The sequence below is a fragment of the Saccostrea cucullata genome, unplaced genomic scaffold, assembly GCF_032062105.1.
Source record: "Saccostrea cucullata isolate Sc308-1 unplaced genomic scaffold, CSIRO_AGI_Scuc_v1 ctg370, whole genome shotgun sequence".
NCBI lineage: Eukaryota > Metazoa > Mollusca > Bivalvia > Ostreida > Ostreidae > Saccostrea > Saccostrea cuccullata.
This window is the reverse complement of record NW_026922495.1, coordinates 40,537-60,004: the sequence shown is the minus strand read 5'-3', so window position 1 is coordinate 60,004 and position 19,468 is coordinate 40,537. Positions and strand designations below refer to the sequence as shown.

Genomic DNA, 19,468 nt, shown 5'->3' with positions numbered 1-19,468 from the left:
ATGAACGGGCATACAGATTCATTAATAACAAGCTAATAGACATTATTAAATGTATACATGTATACTGAAGCATTAAAATACATGTATGTCAATATGCATATAAAAATTTGATTGCTTATTCTTTATTATGTGTATAGAAGATTTTTTTATATGGAATGTTTATCACACTGTAATGATGATTTTATAACCTCAGAATTTTTCATTTCACATGCTGAATACTATCATTTAGTTAAAAAAAAGTATTTAAAAAAAAAAACAAAAAAAGAAAGGATCGATTAACCTCTCACATTTGTCGAGAGACATAACCACTAGACCACGGAATTCTACGCGATGTGAAGTATATGCAGAATTGAAGTCACATACATGTATATATTCATGTTTTTATGTTCGGTATTCTCAAAATTTTACACAATCCATGGTGTTTGATTTATTTAGCCTTTATTAAACAGTTCTAATAGATGTAATAAGAACATAATGTCCGCCGAGAACCTGTTTTATACGCAATAACTCTCCTCATGCCCCTGCGCTAAAAATAGCGACATGTAATACTATAAATACTAATAAAACAAACGGGTCGGGGCACTTTGAGAGGGGCGAGAGACGTCCTAGGAGTTTCGATATAAAATTACATTGCTTAAGCTCAAAATCTTCTTGAAATATCGCCCGGAAATGATAGTTTTACATACATGTAATTTTGTGTGTTTTGACCTCAAAATCAATAGGGGTCTTCATTAGGCCACAGGGTGTTGTTATATAAAATTTCATTGCAATAGCTCAAATGGTTCTCGAGATATCGTGTGGAAACGAAAGTGTTTTAACAGACAGAATTTGCTTATTTATGACCTTGACCTTTGACCTTTTGACCTCAAAATCAATAGGGGTCTTCTTTAGTCCATAGGGAGTTGCTATGCTAAATTTCATTGCAAAAGCTCAAAGGGTTCTCGAAATAATGTGGAAATAAAAGCGTTACAGACAGACAGAAAGACGGACGGACGGACAGACGGACGGACAGACGGACGGACGGACGGACAAACCCAAATTAATATCCCCCACTTTTCAAGCGGGGGACAATAAATAATGAAATACAATTAATGATATAATAAATGGGAAAACCTGATAAATCATTTTTAGAAAGTAAACCATGATACAGTATATTCATCAAGTTAAATTAATCTTTTACTTGAAGCATTACATGAAAGAAGACTGTTTATCAAAGTAAATAATTTGAAAAAATCATGTACATTCTGTAATAATTAACAGACATTCTTCACAAAGTTTCATCAAAACAAAAACAAAAAAAATCCCATCATCATAAAACTTGAGATCTGAACAAGTTTGCCACCTGTTACATCCAAGCACAAAATCGTGTACATATAACATTAACAAACGGAAAATGCATTAAATATTGCATTTCATAAAATAACCCAATTGAATATGTAGGGCTGGATCAACATTAAGTTAGAATGAAAAAAAAAATCTTATATATACAATTGTTGCAATGTACACTTTTCCTTGAACCATCATATGTCACCAGTTATCTTTAATTTACTCAACTTCCCCAAACAAGAGCATTTCATACACACCAGGTACATAATAGTTTTGTTATTGTACAAAAATAAATCTTTGACTATAAATAAGGAAGATGCACATGTAAAAGGGAAAATAAAAATGCTTGACAAACTAAAACAGAATGTAACTGAAATTTCAAAAACTCCCTTCATAGGAAAACATATCCCACTTTCCTGTATATAATCAGTTGAACATGAAAACAGCTGATGAATATTGCCCCCCCCTTCCTACTCCCCTCTCAGAGGGTTAATAATTGCTATGACTTCTAAACTTAATCTTAAATCAATAAGACATACAATTATAAATGAAAATAAACAAGAATTGGGGAACTTTACCTTTCTCTATCAAATGTAATATTTTTTATATTAATAATATTTATCACATTTTGAGCTAATAAATTTGGTCCCAATATGCAAGTACATGTATTTATAAATAAACAATAAGTGAAATATTTGTTGTATTATGCTTCATACACATATAATATGCTTTACCTATCTCCATGTCAACAGTTTTGTCTTTTGGCAAAACTAACCAATGACTAACCAATTTTTCTATATTTTTCCCCTAAATTTGACTGTATGATAAACTTCTTTACTGTACAATATCAGGGCATAAGTATGTGTATTAAGTGAATACATATTTGACATATATATATGGTATCTTATCTAAATTGAATTGAAATTTCAAAGATTTCACAACATCACAAAATGCTAAAGTCTTAGCTTATCTACTGGTAATGGCAAGATGCAAAAGTTGGAATTCCAATACAGCAATAGTTTACAGAGAGAAAATATTTGATTTGCCTTGCAGTATTTCAGCTTGAAAGTAAATCAATCACCCTTTTGCACTTTACAGATTATAACAGCAAGTGCATGAGATCAAATATATGTGATCACAATATCCAGGCCCATAAATAGTACCATGTGTACTACCAGTTTACCAGAGTGAGAGATTCTAGCAGTGGCCTTTTATCACATGGGAGCATCACAATATCGGCCTTAACCATCACAGTGTAGGATAAACATGAATTTATGGCACAACATTTGGTGTCCAGTGAGCAACAAAGTACAAGTCGTGTACACACAATGTCTTTTACATGATGAAGATGTTCATGGAATATTGCACTAAATCTGAACCTTTTTTGTGTCGTATTTACACTTTGGTTGGTACCTGGAAAAAAAATCATTGATTTAAGCATGTTTTCTTGTATTCTTTATGCAGCTGATTTAGGTAATTGCAATGGTATTAAAATTACCCCCCCCCCCCCAAATCTATATGCCAGTAGTCTACCTCAGTACAGGTATTTTTTCAGCATTCATTTCCAATTGTTAACATTAGAGAGAAAAATAAACAGTTGGAAAATCATACTCATTTTGAGGTGGGGGGGGGGGTCCCTCAACAATGGGCCACGATGCTAACCCGAGTCAAGTTAGATCTATTGCTTCAGAAAGTTTTTAAAAAGATGAAAATATTTCCCTCTATTGTCCAGTAAGAATTTTTGCACTACCTGAAGATGCTTTTAACATTACTGTGATTAAATCATGCACATATTGTTTTTTTGAAAAGTTTTCAAAGATTGTTTATCATATAGTCTTATGTAAAACTTCCCTATCATGGCCCAACCCTACCCATGGTGTTTACGATTTGGACAATTTAGACTATCTTCAGAAGATTCATCATTGGTCCAGTGTTTCTTGAAAAAAAAATTTCTTGTACATTGTCAGTGTAGAACCTATTGAAACCCTATTGGTCATGATCTGTACAATTTAGAATCTACATTTCCCATGGAAGCTTGTACATAATTTTCACCTTTTCTGGCCATGTGGTTCTTGAAGAGAAGATTTTTCTTCTTTTTTTTTGTAATGTAAAACTTTCAGCCCCATCTTATCCCCAGAGGTCATGGTTTTTAACAATTTAGACTTTAAAACTTCCCTAGGATGCTTCCACATAACCTTCGCTTTTTCTACTTCAGTGTTTCTTGAGAAATTTTTTTTATTTCATTAACAAATTTTTGCCTTTTCTTGATTATCATCCCTTGGAAGAGGACTTGGATCTTTATTTGAAAAAAAAAAAAAAAATCTCCTTTACCCAAAGATGCTTTGTGCCAGTTTTAGTCAAAATTGACCTTGAAGTTCTTGAGAAGAAAATGAAAATGTGAAAAGTATACAGACGAACGGGTAGAGGAACACCAGAAAAGCCCACTTGAGTTTTCAGCTCAGGCGAACTTACCGTAATTTTCAGATAATAGGTCGATACTTTTTTTCTCAGAACCGCTGGGGTCGCCCAATATACGAATTCAACCTTTCTAAGGCTCAAGTTTACGAAAAATTCCCAAAATCAATAAAATTTACGTCAATTTCAAAGCAAATCTGTGCCACTTTCATACCTTTTTTCATTATTTTACGCAGAAAAATTAATGCCCAGATAAACAATAAAATGTTTATTCTATAGCTTTCTTACAAAATAAATTCCATTAATTATCCGTTGATGACAAAGGAAAACAACATTGCTTCTATTAAATAATTCCTCAACGTATTATCCATTAACATCATGCGGTATCCATCTTGTGAAGTTAGGAAGTCGCTATCGTTTACTAAAAGTAAAACCACAACCGTATCAAAATTTAAAATACGGAAAAATTTTCAAGGTCACAACTGTAGTGTTTTTACCATTTATTAGTAGCGATAAATTGACATAGTATATTAAATATTTTTTATTGTCTTAAGCAAAGAATTAGCAATAAATACGGGTGACAGAAATATAATTTACATTGAATTACCGGCATACAAAGATTGGCTTCTAACAGAATTTTAATTGTCTGAAAGATGGGAGGTCAACATTACCGCTACATCGCCAAAAATTTCAACTCATTACCGCTACATTTTGTCAGATTTTCGACCGATCATTACCGCTACATTTTTCCTGCAAAAAACAACTCATTACCGCTACATACTGAATCAGCCAAAAACAACTCATTACCGCTTCATATCGATTTAGCCTGGTATGGTTCGGTATACGAGTTCTAATCAACAGAATTCACTCACTATCTAATCATCATTAATTATAGTAATCATAATTTATAGTTCATATCCGAGCATTTTTGATTTTTGGCCAAGATCCAGTCTGTCCAGACAAAAAGTTACTTGAAGATGCGTGCTGCAAGAAACAGGATTCTCCCAGGACGAAAGGGGAATAACAACACAGCACAAAAAAGGGAACTGAAAGCTAAATACGACAGTGAGGAAATGACAATGCAACAAGATGTCAAGAAAATGGCTTTCAAGGCTTTACCGATAGTGTAAAAAAACATTTGACAAAACTTAGAATTTTATCTATGAAAAGTGCTTGATTTTAATTTTTTGTGTTTTATGAAATAAAATTGATTTTAATAGAAAACAAGAGGCCCATGGGCCACATCGCTCACCTGAGAAGCTTTGACCATTCTGTTCTTTACCAGATTTCACCCTTGTTATACATAATGCATCCCCACCCTACCCCACTGATCATAATTTAGACATTTTGAAATCTACACACCCACATGATCCTTCCATGGGCACATATGTTTCAGCTTTTTGGCCCAGTGGTTCCCGAGAAGAAGATTTTCAAAGATTTTTCCTATATATTTCTATGTAAAACTTAGATTCCCTATAATGGCCCCGCCCTTCCCCCGGGGGTCATGATTCCTACAATTTAGAATTTACACTACCCCAGAATGCTTCCACATAAGCTTCACTTTTTCTGGCCCAGTGGTTCTTAAGAAGAAAAATTTCAAAGATTTTTCCTATATATTTCTATATAAAACTTTGATTCCCCATTGTGGCACCACCCATCCCCCGGGGGTCATTAATTGAACAATTTAGAATCTACATTATACCAGGATGCTTCCACATAAGTTTCAGCTTTTCTGGCCCAGTGGTTCTTGAGAAGAAGATTTTCAAAGATTTTTCCTATATAGTTCTATGTAAAAATTTGATACCCCATTGTGGCCCCGCCCTTTCCCTGGGGGTCATGATTTGAACAATTTAGAATCTACACTATACCAGGATGCTTCCACATAAGTTTCAGCTTTTCTGGCCCAGTGGTTCTTGAGAAGAAGATTTTCAAAGATTTTTCCTATATATTTCTTTATAAAACTTTGATTCGCCATTGTGGCTCCACCCATCCCCCGGGGGTCATGATTTGAACAATTTAGAATCTACATTATACCAGGATGCTTCCACATAAGTTTCAGCTTTTCTGGCCCAGTGGTTCTTGAGAAGAAGATTTTCAAAGATTTTTCCTATATATTTCTATGTAAAACTTTGATTCCCTATAATGGCCCCGCCCTTCCCCCGGGGGTCATGATTCCTACAATTTAGAATTTACACTACCCCAGGATGCTTCCACATAAGCTTCACTTTTTCTGGCCCAGTGGTTCTTAAGAAGAAAAATTTCAAAGATTTTTCCTTTATATTTCTATATAAAACTTTGATTCCCCATTGTGGCTCCACCCATTCCCCGGGGGTCATTAATTGAACAATTTAGAATCTACATTATACCAGGATGCTTCCACATAAGTTTCAGCTTTTCTGGCCCAGTGGTTCTTGAGAAGAAGATTTTCAAAGATTTTTCCTATATAGTTCTATGTAAAAATTTGATACCCCATTGTGGCCCCGCCCTTTCCCTGGGGGTCATGATTTGAACAATTTAGAATCTACACTATACCAGGATGCTTCCACATAAGTTTCAGCTTTTCTGGCCCAGTGGTTCTTGAGAAGAAGATTTTCAAAGATTTTTCCTTCATATTTCTTTATAAAACTTTGATTCACCATTGTGGCTCCACCCATCCCCCGGGGGTCATGATTTGAACAATTTAGAATCTACATTATACCAGGATGCTTCCACATAAGTTTCAGCTTTTCTGGCCCAGTGGTTCTTGAGAAGAAGATTTTCAAAGATTTTTCCTATATATTTCTATGTAAAACTGTGATTCCCCATTGTGGCCCCGCCCTTCCCCCGGGGGTCATGATTTGAACAATTTAGAATCTACACTATACCAGGATGCTTCCGTATAAGTTTCAGCTTTTCTGGCCCAGTGGTTCTTGAGAAGAAGATTTTCAAAGATTTTTCCTATATATTTCTATGTAAAACTTTGATTCCCCATTGTGGCCCTGCCCTTCCCCTGGGGTTCATGATTTGAACAATTTAGCATCTACACTACCCCAGGATGCTTCCACATAAGTTTCAGCTTTACTGGCCCAGTGGTTCTTGAGAAGAAGATTTTTTAATGACCCCACCCTATTTTTGTCTTTTCTTGTATATCTCCCCTTGCGAGGGGATATGTCCCTTCATTTTAACAATTTAAATTCCCCTTTACCCAAGGATGCTTTGTACCAAGTTTGGTCAAAATTGGCCCAGTGGTTCTTGAGAAGAAGTCGAAAATGTGAAAAGTTTACAGACGGACAGACAGACAGACGGACAGACGGACAGACGGATGGACGGACGGACGACGGACAAAATGTGATCAGAAAAGCTCACTTGAGCCTTCGGCTCAGGTGAGCTAAAAAACATCCTGCTCGAAGTCCTACTTTCACCTCTCCGTGGTGAGCAGGGGAAACAGGTCTTATGCATTTATAGGTTGTACTGTACACACATATGTGGCTGGCGAACGAAAGAGGCAATGTAGCGGTAATGTATACTTTTTTATGTAGCGGTAACGTAAGGTTTTTTGTAGCGGTAATGACTATGTAGCGGTAATGAAAATTTTGAAAATGTAGCGGTAATGATACGCACCCTGAAAGATAAAGGAATTTACACTGTGTACACAAAGGTGTAACACCTGTGTTCAGTTGATTTAAATGCCTGCGGGGCATGATTATAACAAACCCACGTGCCGTTATAGGGTATTAGTGTTACACATCATTGCACAAACAAAGCCGTGAAATTCATGTTGAGAGTCAAATTGTGAATGTACTCTCAATTAAATTCATAAATTAAACTTACTAGAGTGTTAATATGATTTCAATTCTTTACTGTTGCTTGATATATACATTCAATGGTCATTTGCGTGTTTTAGCGAATCCCTGGAGAAGAAAAATAAAAATGGCGGACATCGAAGTAATTGTCGTCCACCGGTAAATAATGTCTGAATAAAGTTAACAGGAATGTGTCCAAGTTGTTCTGAAATCGGAATTACTATTCTTTGGTCTCGGGTATTTCCCGAATATTATAGCTGTAAAATAATAATGTATTTACGTGTTATTTATGCCTTTGATTTAACAACGGTGTGAAACTACGGAGGCATTGAACAGGCAAGTTGGAAAAAAATAAGTAGTAACACAATTCAAAGAAGTTTTAACTACTTTAAAAAAAAAACTTTATTTAAATTCTGTACTCATTAAAATACCTGTTTAATTTCTTGATACGTTTATGTCACGGAATAACCCCGGAAATTCTAGGGGTTTACCTGTTCTGATACGTTGTATCTGCGTAAGCATCTTTAGAAAACGGGAAGCAAAACCTCGTCCTATATAGTAAGTTCGTCCTATCTTAGGATTTTTCAAAAATTAAGGCTGAAAGTGAGCCTTTCGACCTATATACCCCATCGACCTATAACCCAAAAATTACGGTATAATAAATATTGTGGAGTGACAATTTCTGAATAACATTAAACAATAGCTACCTCTGAGTATGAGCCAGACTTGCTTTTGTGGGTGGCTGGATGACCTTTGATGAGGGCGTAACAGATAACGGTCACAAACATGACGAACAGGAAGTAGGTGGTGTGCATCAAGTGAAGGTTGATAACTGATCTGTCCTCCTGTAAAATCATCAACAAATATGTTAATGTGGAATGTTCACAAATACAACACTCCATACCTTCTAAATTCAAGGTTTACTACTAATATATGTAGATAGTACACATGAGTGGTGGACTCTATTTATTGATTGATTTTTTTTTCATATGAATCTCTTTTCAAACACTGTAGATCATCAAAAATTTGTGACACCTAATTTTCGCAAGACAATTAATTGATATTTACAATTAGGCCAACTTTTTTCTTTAAATTGTGGTTATTTTTGTGTAGAATCATTGAAAATCCAAAATATCAGAGACTCAAATTATTTACTCTCAGAGAATGAAATTTTTGTGAGCATTCACTCTTAAGTGACTATCAAGATTATGTACAAATAAAGTTTACAATACACCTGTAAACATTTCTTTCTTTTAGAACAAACATACTTGACCCCTTTTTTATTTTTTCTTACCAAAGTTAACAACATATTCATGGTGGGATCTAACTTGTACTTCATTGTGACTCGAGGTAGATGGGCACACAGATTTTCTGCGGTGTAGCTTCTGGGATACCCGACCATTCTAGAACTGTAGTCACCCACTCCCTCAGTGACACTCACAGTGCTTCTACAGCCTCCAAAATGTCTGAAAATTGGGTCATCAAAAATAAATTTAAATTATTGATTGATCAAATTCTCAATCTCTCCCTTAGGGGATGACCATTTGATTTTAAAGATGGGCCTGACAGATTTTGGAAATAAATAATCTGTCTTCCAAAATGTTGAAAATTTAGAATTTTGGACTTTGTTTTTTTTTTATTGGCTTGTCAAGAATCAAATGGTCACCCCTATAGGTTTCACCTTCAATTTCCAGTTTTACCATTTTGTTAATTTGTTTCCACATAAAATTTTATATCAAACATGTGACAAATCAATAACTATTTTAATTCATTATTTATAATAAAGGATACAGACTGAGAATATGAAAATTGCGAAAGCATTTCATACTCAAATGTTATGTACATACACTCGTGTGAAACTGATCCACTTATACATAATTAATACTCATTTATGAATTTTTAATGAATTAAATTTGTAATGCCATGAAGTTTTCAACAAGATTTCCATCAAATGACATTTTCTGAAAGGGTTTGTTTTCAACTTGGTGAATGCATTAAAGCTAGTACACTTTTGAATTAACTAAATTGATTGCCAAATGTTTTACCGTTGGCTTGGAAAAAAGGAAGCTGGTCCCTGAAAATTTATGCAGGTCAGAATTTTAATTTTCTGGCAGTTTTTATCTGTACAAACTGCTTCATTCCATTTGATAGGCAGCATCATGGACACATTCATACTCATTTTAGAGGCTAAACCTGAAAATTATCATTGAATGTGCATTAAAAAATTTAAAAAGAAGTTTGAGAGAGCAGAGAGACACATCTAAATCTGAATTATTTTTCAATATCTGCAAGAATAGCAAAACCAAGGTTCTAAAATTGGGAATTGATATAACTGCATCATGTGCATACTCTCTCAATTCTGACAATGATACAGAACGAAAAATGCTAAACAAAAATATTTGACAGAATACTATATTTTAATTAATGTATTTTTAAAATAGATTAGCAGAAGAAATATTTTAATCAATTCACCTATTTACACCGGTGTCATATAATATATTGAACCCCGCGATATTTTGAACCCGGGTTCAAAATATCGCTGCGAAATATTGAACCCCCCTATAAAATATTGAACCCGGGGTTCAAAATATTATGGCCATAAAATATCGAGTCCCCCTGTCCTTTAAATTTAAGAGGGTGGGGGGTTCAAAATATTATGGCCATAAAATATTGAACCCACCTGTCCTTTTAATTTATGAGGGAGGGGGTTCAAAATATTATGGCCATAAAATATCGAGTTTTGCCCTTTAAATTTAAGAGGGATGGGGGGGGGGTCAAAATATAATGGCCATAAATATTGAACCCCTTTGTCCTTTAAAATTAAGAGGGAGGGGGTTCAAAATATTATGGCCATAAAATATCAAGTCCCCTACCAATTTAATTTTACAGGGAGGGGGGTTCAAAATATTATGGCCATAAAATATTGAGTCCCCCTGCCCTTTTAATTTATGAGGGAGGGGGGTTCAAAATATTATGGCCATAATATATCGAGTCCCCTGCCCTTTTAATTTTACAGGGAGGGGGGTTCAAAATATTATGGCCATAAAATATTGAACCCACCTGTCCTTTTAATTTATGAGGGAGGGGGTTCAAAATATTATGGCCATAATATTTTGAACCCCCCTCCCTGTAAAATTAAACGGGCAGGGGGACTCAGTATATTATGGCCATAATATTTTGAAACCCCTCCCTCATAGATTAAATGGACAGGGGGACTCAATATTTTATGGCCATAATATTTTGAACCCCCCTCCCTGTAAAATTAAATTGGTAGGGGACTTGATATTTTATGGCCATAATATTTTGAACCCCCTCCCTCTTAATTTTAAAGGACAAAGGGGTTCAATATTTATGGCCATTATATTTTGACCCCCCCCCCCATCCCTCTTAAATTTAAAGGGCAGGGGGACTCGATATTTTATGGCCATAATATTTTGAACCCCCTCCCTCATAAATTAAAAGGACAGGTGGGTTCAATATTTTATGGCCATAATATTTTGAACCCCCCACCCTCTTAAATTTAAAGGACAGGGGGACGCGATATTTTATGGCCATAATATTTTGAACCCCGGGTTCAATATTTTATAGGGGGGTTCAATATTTCGCAGCTATATTTTGAACCCGGGTTCAAAATATCGCGGGGTTCAATATATTATATGACACCGGGTTCAAAATATTATGTGATATTTTGAACCCGGGTTCAATATATCGCGGTATCAAAATATTATGCTACACCGGTAATGCAACATTAGTGTAGTCTCTGATTATCACAAGGTGTCCATGCAATACGATTTTGCTAGAATTATTACAAAACTGAAAAGTCAGACTATATCTGATATTTCAGAGCAATCTGTCTTTACCTCTTAGTCCGAGTTCACTGCCATTGACTGCTGCCAGTAGAGTGGTGACATTGTTAGATATGTTGAAGAAACTATCACTCTGAGAGGGGGTGACCTCAATTAGCATGGATATTGATGTATTTCTATTCATTCATAGCAGAAAAATATTACACAAAAGACACATATTTTAAATACATATTAAGACGTTCACTTCAATTCAAAACTTATAATATTTAAAATAAACTACCCATAGTCTATACCATTTTCAAGTGAAATTCAAAGCTTAAGAACACTTATACCTGAAATCTTAATATAATTTTTTTTCTAATCCTTCTTTTCTTTGTATTAACATTCCAGTGCATATACTGTATAGAAAAAAATCAATTTATGAAATCAGCCTGATATTTTAAATGAATAAAATTTCACCTACACAATCTGTCCTTTCTCTGGTTCCGCAGTGGTTTTGATATGGCCCTTCAGAACTGACTGGTGTAATTTTGAAAGCTTATCTACCAACTTAGGTTCCGAAGTAGTTGGAACAATTTCCTCCGTTTGATTTCCTAACACACAGAATTCTACTTCCGCAAAATTTTCAAAAAAGTTGTTCCATTCCTGCAACAAATATTCTTAATGATTAATAATATAAAATAAAAACAATCTTTTGTATTCTGGATGCCAAAAATCCCATGCTTCACTTTATGGACATAAATTCATTTGCTTGGGAACACATGTGTACAGGTGATCTGGACTCCTCTGCACTCAGTACTTGTCTTGAAAATTTCTTTGATTCCTATACCTACATAAGTCTATATAAAACTTAATGAAGACTAGTAGGATGCTATAATTACTAGTCCAATACTTGTATCATACAATTTATCTGACCATTTGTAGACATACTATACCTTAGTGAGATCTGGATTGGGTAGTTCTTTGACTTTGACGATGTACGCTAGAGTTAGCAGCACCACAGCAAAGGTCCCCAGACTCACCACAAATAGGACCATGGGCGGCTTGTTTTTAGCAAAACTCTTCAGGTTTTCACAAATAGCACAGTCGAAAGCCATTATCGTTATGTTTCTCAATCCCTGAAATTAAAAAAAAAAAAACGAAATGTAATTAATACATGTACAGTGTAGTACTAATGAACATCCCTACATCCCCATAAATACCAGACACTGGGAAAAATTTCATTTGTTGCCTGTATCAATCCCCTATTATTTGTTGATGTAATCAGGAATTTTGTTCTATTTAACAATCTCCCATTATTTGTAGAAGTAATTTGAAGTTACAAGTATTTCTTCCTGATAGCATATTAATTATTTATCCTTTGTTTATAGATTTATTGACAAAATATTTTATATGCCTACAGTTAGAATTCAAACATGGTGACTTTGTACACTATTAAACATTCTTCATATCTAAAATTTATACGTTATATTGATTTTCCCTGATTTTTTTTTCTATTTTGTCACTGGTATTTATCCAATGAATACTGTCCAGTTTGTCTCTTGATAAAAGTTTTTTATCTTTGTTTTCTATTACAATAACTTTCACTTCTATAACACTGTTTATTTTGAATTCATAGTTTGGGGCTCTAGAGAAAATGCACCTGTATGCCTTAACTTAACTCACCTGTTTCAACTGATGAAAACCTTTCTTTTTTGAATGAAATTCAAACTTCATAGTGATGAAGAAGAACCTCAAATGACATAATGGTGGATTGTTGAGTTGCTCTGTATATTATAAACTAGAGCTGTTTAGACAAAAATTTATACCCGCTGCATAATGAAGTGGGGCACATTTGAACCACATTGTATACAACACAAAGTCAAGGTAACAATGTCTCCTTTAGTAACCAATAATCATTTTTTTGTTAAAATAAAAACATTTCTTCGCACTATCTGTTTCTTAAGAGAAATTTTCTGCCTGACTAGATTTTTCCTGCTTTTTTATATGCAGTGACCTTTGACCTTGCAAAATTGAAATAAGGTCATGTCCTGACCACTCTCTGGACATTAGCATATCATAATACATTTATCAATTATGACCTTTGACCATATCCTCCTCATGACCTTTGACCTCATAAAAGTGGCCACACAAAAATTATTCTAATATACCCCAAAACTTCATCTGCATTGGGTAAAATAACATGCTGACAAATCACGCAAGATTTTTTTTTTAAATTTAATTTGTGCACATGGAAATTTCTTTTTTAACAGTTTAAAAAACATGTTAATTATGAAAGTGATTGATCAATACATTGATTATACTGATTAAATATAAATGACTGACAGTAATGCAAAATTCAAATTCTTAAAAATAAATATATACATTGAATACATGTATCATTAATGAGTTCCCTTAAATTGTTTCTCTTAATTATAAAACTATTTTAAACATTTTTTCCAGATCATATACCATGTATCCAGATAGAGGTATACCATGTATCCAGATAGAGGAGAGCAATGATTATTAAGTCCATATGAGTTATTATAGTTGACCAGCCAACTGGTTAAGTTAGGTTAACATTTTAGAATTAAATTTGTACTACTACTTGTATTAAGATCTATTGTTATTTCATTATAAAATATATGATATATATAAAGAACTTTCCTTCAAACCAATGTCCAGGCCAAAAAGTTATTTTTTCAACAAATACAAAATCTTTCCCTGATTATAACAGTTTCCCCAAGTATTTTTTAAAAAACATTTTTCAGGTTTTCAAAGAATTTGTTAGACTGTTGAGATTGCCCCCCCCCCCCCCCCCCCTGCCCTTTCCAAAAAAAAAAAAATATATATATATATAAATTCTTTCTACATGCCTCATATCAGACTAAAATTGTAGCAAATTAGATGTTTCACTACACAAAGAGTCAGTCAGCAGTTAAATGTGTAAGTAAAGCATGTCAGGAGTTGCTATAATCAAATTTGAAAGGAAGTGAATCTTTCAAGTTGATATTTTCATAAGCATGAAACAATTTTAATAAGTACTAAAGTAAAGTTTCAAAATGAAGTGTAAAATAACTTGTGAAATAAAATCAACATTGACAAATATTTGAAGCATTATGTGTCACCATCACACATAATATTGCAAATGGATGTGATATACCCAACATTGCATTTAAATTACAAATTTTTCTTTAAAAAAAACTTTAAATTTCATGTATACAATAAAAGAGGTAATTCATAAGCTAATATTTGCAGACTTTTATCAAATTCTAGAAGTAGTCTTCAATTTTTAATTGAAAAACTAGAATAGCAAAGGAAATGCAGAATTGCATTTCAGCAAATTGTGTTTTATATTAAGTGTGGATTAAATTAGTGGTGCATGAATGATTTGTATTTTTTTCCCCCCGAGATCATTTAGACAGTGTGCTTTTAATCTGACAATTGGAGTTTACAAAACTCATTAAAAGTATTTAATTCTAACAATCATATTCATAAATGTAAGGCATATTTTAACAGGCATTAATCACTTAATCAGTGTGCACCAAAAGTTTGAGAAGCAACAAACCGGCATGTCTGAGTAAGCAGCTCAAGCAGGCGAAGAAAATAAGCTTAATAACATCATTATTGTTTCCAAGCTTTTTAAATAATGTATAATGTTTTATTATTGATAATGCCACCCATGTTTTCAATTGTGAGAAATTCTTAGTTTCAGTTATGTTTAATTTATCCTCATTTAATACCAATTTTATTACAATTTTTAAGATTATAAATGAATTGCATTTAGAAAATGTCTATGCACCTATATATTTTAACACTGACACCAGCCACACTTAAAACTTTTGAGTTTCATTTATGATGTTTATGTTTACCTTGTGTTAATATTTTTCACTATAAACAGAATGAGAAAATCATTACAACAAATATGCATATTTTTTAATGGTTTGAACTGTGTCTGAATAGTAACATTGCTTGAAAGTAAATATTTAATTGCTTGACAAATATGTTTCTATCCAGTGGCACATCAAACACCAAAAGAGGCAGGATGAAGAATGCCATTTTGACAATATATCTTTTATATATATAAGTGATTGGGAAGGGCTTGCGCCATAGTCGCATTGAAGTGAAAAATGGCGCATTAAATCAATCAATCATTGCGCCAAGGCGCGCATTCAATTTTTAGCGATGTTATTTGGAAATATTTTGCATACGACTTTCTTTCTTGTTTTACTTTTGTTTTACTAGTAAATGCAGTCAATTTAAAACAACAAATCTCATTGGTTGAAACCTGTCAAAAAGTACTTCCGGTTAAACGAAGCACTTACATGAGGTACAATACTTCATTCATTTGTATGGTAGGGTTGTTCCCTTTCCAGAACTGTTGTAATTTTAACACAAAATACGGGTCAGTTATATTCTAAGCAAGTGCTTTAAATTTGCTGCATTTCATGCGTTAAAAGTTGGATTCGGTTAATTAAAAATGTGTTTTCTCTTGTATTTCATATTTGTTTGTCACTTTGTTATTTCCTAAGATGGCCCTTCAGATTATATTGATGGCCCATTCATTTTCGAAATGGCCCATCAAAAATTTTGACAGTTGCGCCATAGTCCCATTGACCATTTTGGCCTTCCCAATCACTGATATATTTATATTTTATCCTCAATGACTGAAAGTTCTAGATAGCTATAACAACAGTTATTGGTAATCTTATTTGAGCTTTCTCATTTTATCAATAATGATTCATTGAATGAATTCTGACATCACTTTTAATGTCTTGAATTCATTTTTTTTTTATTTCTACAGGTTGGGCACACACCGCCAAATGGTCATTTAATCCCCGTTTGGTGGTCAATCGCCCATATCGGCGTCTTTTTTACCTACCAAATGGTGGTCTTTTTTATTCAAATCCAATTTTCATTGAAATAAAGCAAAAGCGCATTTACTTAGGCATTGGGGAATTTTAATTAACATATTCATCGCACATTTAATACAATATAGTCAATTTTCCATGTGGAATTTCTGTGGAACTTCGTAAAAACGAAACCCACAGCTGTTCGTGACGGCCGAACTATTAGCTCAAACAATACGAAAAATTATTTTGTTGTGTATAGTTCGGTAAAAAATACATATAAACAAGAGGTGTTAGTCTAGAGAAGTAACTTTTCAAACGATCTTTCGATCTGCGTCTGTATAAATCTTTATAAAATCCCGTTAAACACGAGCTCCTCGAATCTTATTCGTATGGTGGGCAGTTATTGCTATAATATTCATTTTTCCTACATTTGAATGTAATATTTATTCTTTATTTTCTTTTAGGATGAAGTTACGATTTCTGTGCGACCCTTTGTGGTTTAGTATGCATATCTAATGTTGTATCTACCATTTTATTAAATATTTTTGAATAAAAGATTTACAAAGTGACATTTGCAATTATTCCTGTTTTTATTCCAAGATTATGGTTTTCGAGTGATTATTTTAACATGAATTCACTGCATATCGCTTTTGTATAAAGAATAAAGCCATTGCTTACGAAATAAACTAAATAAAAGCGAATTCTTACCCTTCCTCTTATTTTACTTTTTGAAATTTAACACTTATGGGCCTCCGTAGTTAATTCAGTCTTTTGACCCAAGTTTGGAAAAGATCGTCATATTTGATTGGTTTAGATAATTGATCGGTTGCCCGGATGACAGAAATATGAAGTGATCAACACGATTGATAGGCTCAACTACGCGCGAGACGGAGGGAATTTTTCATTTTAAGTTAAAACAGAAAACGTTACACTTGTTTACATAGGTGACGATTTTGTCAATTATTTGAACGACACTGCGCAAAAAAAAGAGTACAGATAAATATCTATATTTTATTCCCCGTGAGTTGAAATTCTGCGCCATTTCACGTCATTCCAGAGAAGTGAACAGAATGATTTTTCTCTCCCATTTGGTGGTTAATAAAGACGCCGATATGGGCGAATGACCACCAAACGGGGGTTAAATGACCATTTGGCGGTGTGTGTCCAACCTGTTCTATGTTAGCTTCATTGTATTGTAAGTGGCATGCTAGATTCACATAATATACTTACACTAAAGTCAATAAAATTCAGAAGTGTATGCTTAGTTTTAAATTGATTAACAATATTTATTAAATACAGCCACATTTGAAAATCTCCTTTGCCTCATCAGACTGAGCTCATGCTTTAATCCCAAACACTGAAACAGGAAATACAAATTAAAATCGACATGTCTACATTCTTTTACAGTTTTACCTGTTTGTTTCAGTAATTTGGATATCTTTTACACTTTCATAACTCGTATAAAATCTTTCATGTCATTTTTTCAATGTTACTGCGTCGAAATTTGTTGATACGTCCAACTAGGGCCAATGTACGTGTCCAACGTCAGCCATGACAGGTGTGTACTATTGAAATGATTTGAAACGGATATTTTATTTCCGGCCACTACTAGGCTGGAACAATCATTGAATGTTAGTCGTTTTATCAATATATTTTATGTGTACACCCACAAAAAAATGTTACCGTAATAAACTTTAATTTTCAAAATTATGAATTTGATATACATCTTAATTCTAGTTGAGACACTGGTAATTATATAATATTACAGGCCGGGTTCTCCGGCATTCGGTGTCAGCTCTCCGAAAAAAATAATTATATTGACAGACGGTCTGTGAATATATTTTTTGGAGAGCTACAGTTCTGCAGCTATGTCTGCAGTGGATGGAATTTCATTATTTATGGCATAATATTAATAAGCCAAATATGAACGCCATATCACATGTCATTCAAATGTAATCACCAAGTTAAAAATTTTGAAAATTAGGTCTAACATTAAGGTCAAGGGTTCAAAACCTTTAAATTCCAAGAAACATCTTGTTATAGGTAATGTACATGTCAAATATGAAAGCAATATTTCTTCTCAATCAACACTTTTAAGAACAGATAATTGTTTTTAAGTAGGTCAAACTTCAAGGTAAAAAAATCATAGTATTTTTTGAAAGCCCTTGTCACATATAACATAACATGTTCCATGTATAATATGAAAGCCCCATCTTTTCTCTTTCAAAAGATATGACCAATTTAAAGTAATGTTCAAATTTTTGAAAAGTAGGTCAAACTTCAAGGATAAGGACACAGGGTAAAAAATCATGTATTCATGATATATTTGAAAAGGTCTTGTCACAAGTAATAAACATGTGAAACGTGAAAGCTCTATCTCTTCTCGTTAAAAATTATAACCAAGGTTAAAGCCTTTTTGCGACTGACGGACAGACTGACAAATGAATGTGATTTAAAGTCCCTTCGTTTTCCTGAAAGCGTGGACAAACTGAGATCTTTATAGATCGCCACAAAAAGTTGGGAAGCAATCTGGTTGAAAATTGAAGATCTATATATTTTATTTTAACAGATTTAAAAATTGGGTTAAACTTAATTTAGTGTCAAGATCACAGGTCAAATACTAGAGGTACTGTGAGCAATGAGCTCACTAAATGATACCCCCGCCTTCCATATGGTTATAATGGCAAAGTCCATGTTTTGCTGTGGCCGGGAAACCCAAAATATGCGTCGGATCAAAAAGTAAAATAGGATCTAGGTGCACAATGGCAATATGTAATAAAGATTGTGTGAAAGTTTCATTAAATTTCACTCCGTGGTTTAATAGGAGTTGCGGATAAGAGATGGGTACCCCAAAGCATAATAGACAGACGGACGGACATACCCATTACAGTATACCCTCCCACTTTTCAAGCGGGGGGTATAATGATAGAATGTTCGGAGCGCCGTCTTTCAGGTATGCACAACATAAAAATGTTTTATCTTCTTTAAGGTCAAGATCTAGTAAATGAAAGCTGCCTACAGATTTTTCAAATTTAAGAAATTAATTCCTTTAAGGATGCGTTATAATATTAGCTTGGTCAAAATAGATGTTTCGGGGCATAATTTGTAGAAAAACAAGATGAAAAACCATATTTTAAACTGCCATTTTCAAATGAAAAATTAAGAAAACCAGCATTGAAAATGGGAGTTTTTACCATATCAGGCAAAGAAAATGTATCCAGATTGCCTGCAGTTTTTCAGAAAACGGTAATTTGTATGTTCTTAGTCTCAACTTCAAAATAATGTCAAATTTAAGAAAGGTATCGGG

The 19,468-nt window shown here is 33.6% G+C and overlaps 1 protein-coding gene across 4 annotated transcripts; it reads right to left on the bottom strand.

Annotated features, from left to right (window-relative positions):
- Positions 1 to 1,124: 1,124 nt before the first annotated feature.
- LOC134261861 (transmembrane protein 248-like) lies at positions 1,125 to 17,734 on the bottom strand. 4 transcript variants are annotated; one of them, XM_062744255.1, is made up of 9 exons: positions 17,575 to 17,734; positions 12,995 to 13,115; positions 12,265 to 12,447; positions 11,793 to 11,974; positions 11,384 to 11,505; positions 9,569 to 9,716; positions 8,818 to 8,989; positions 8,231 to 8,368; positions 1,125 to 2,739 (listed from the first exon to the last, which is right to left on the bottom strand). In XM_062744255.1, the coding sequence occupies exons 2-9, from the start codon at positions 13,043 to 13,045 to the stop codon at positions 2,722 to 2,724; spliced, it is 1,014 nt and encodes a 337-aa protein (XP_062600239.1). In that variant the 5' UTR covers positions 13,046 to 13,115; positions 17,575 to 17,734; the 3' UTR covers positions 1,125 to 2,721. The 4 variants fall into 4 exon arrangements, with proteins under 4 accessions (XP_062600239.1, XP_062600238.1, XP_062600241.1 ...); XM_062744254.1 differs by having other exon boundaries at positions 12,995 to 13,095; XM_062744257.1 differs by lacking the exon at positions 12,995 to 13,115 and having other exon boundaries at positions 17,575 to 17,733.
- Positions 17,735 to 19,468: the final 1,734 nt, after the last annotated feature.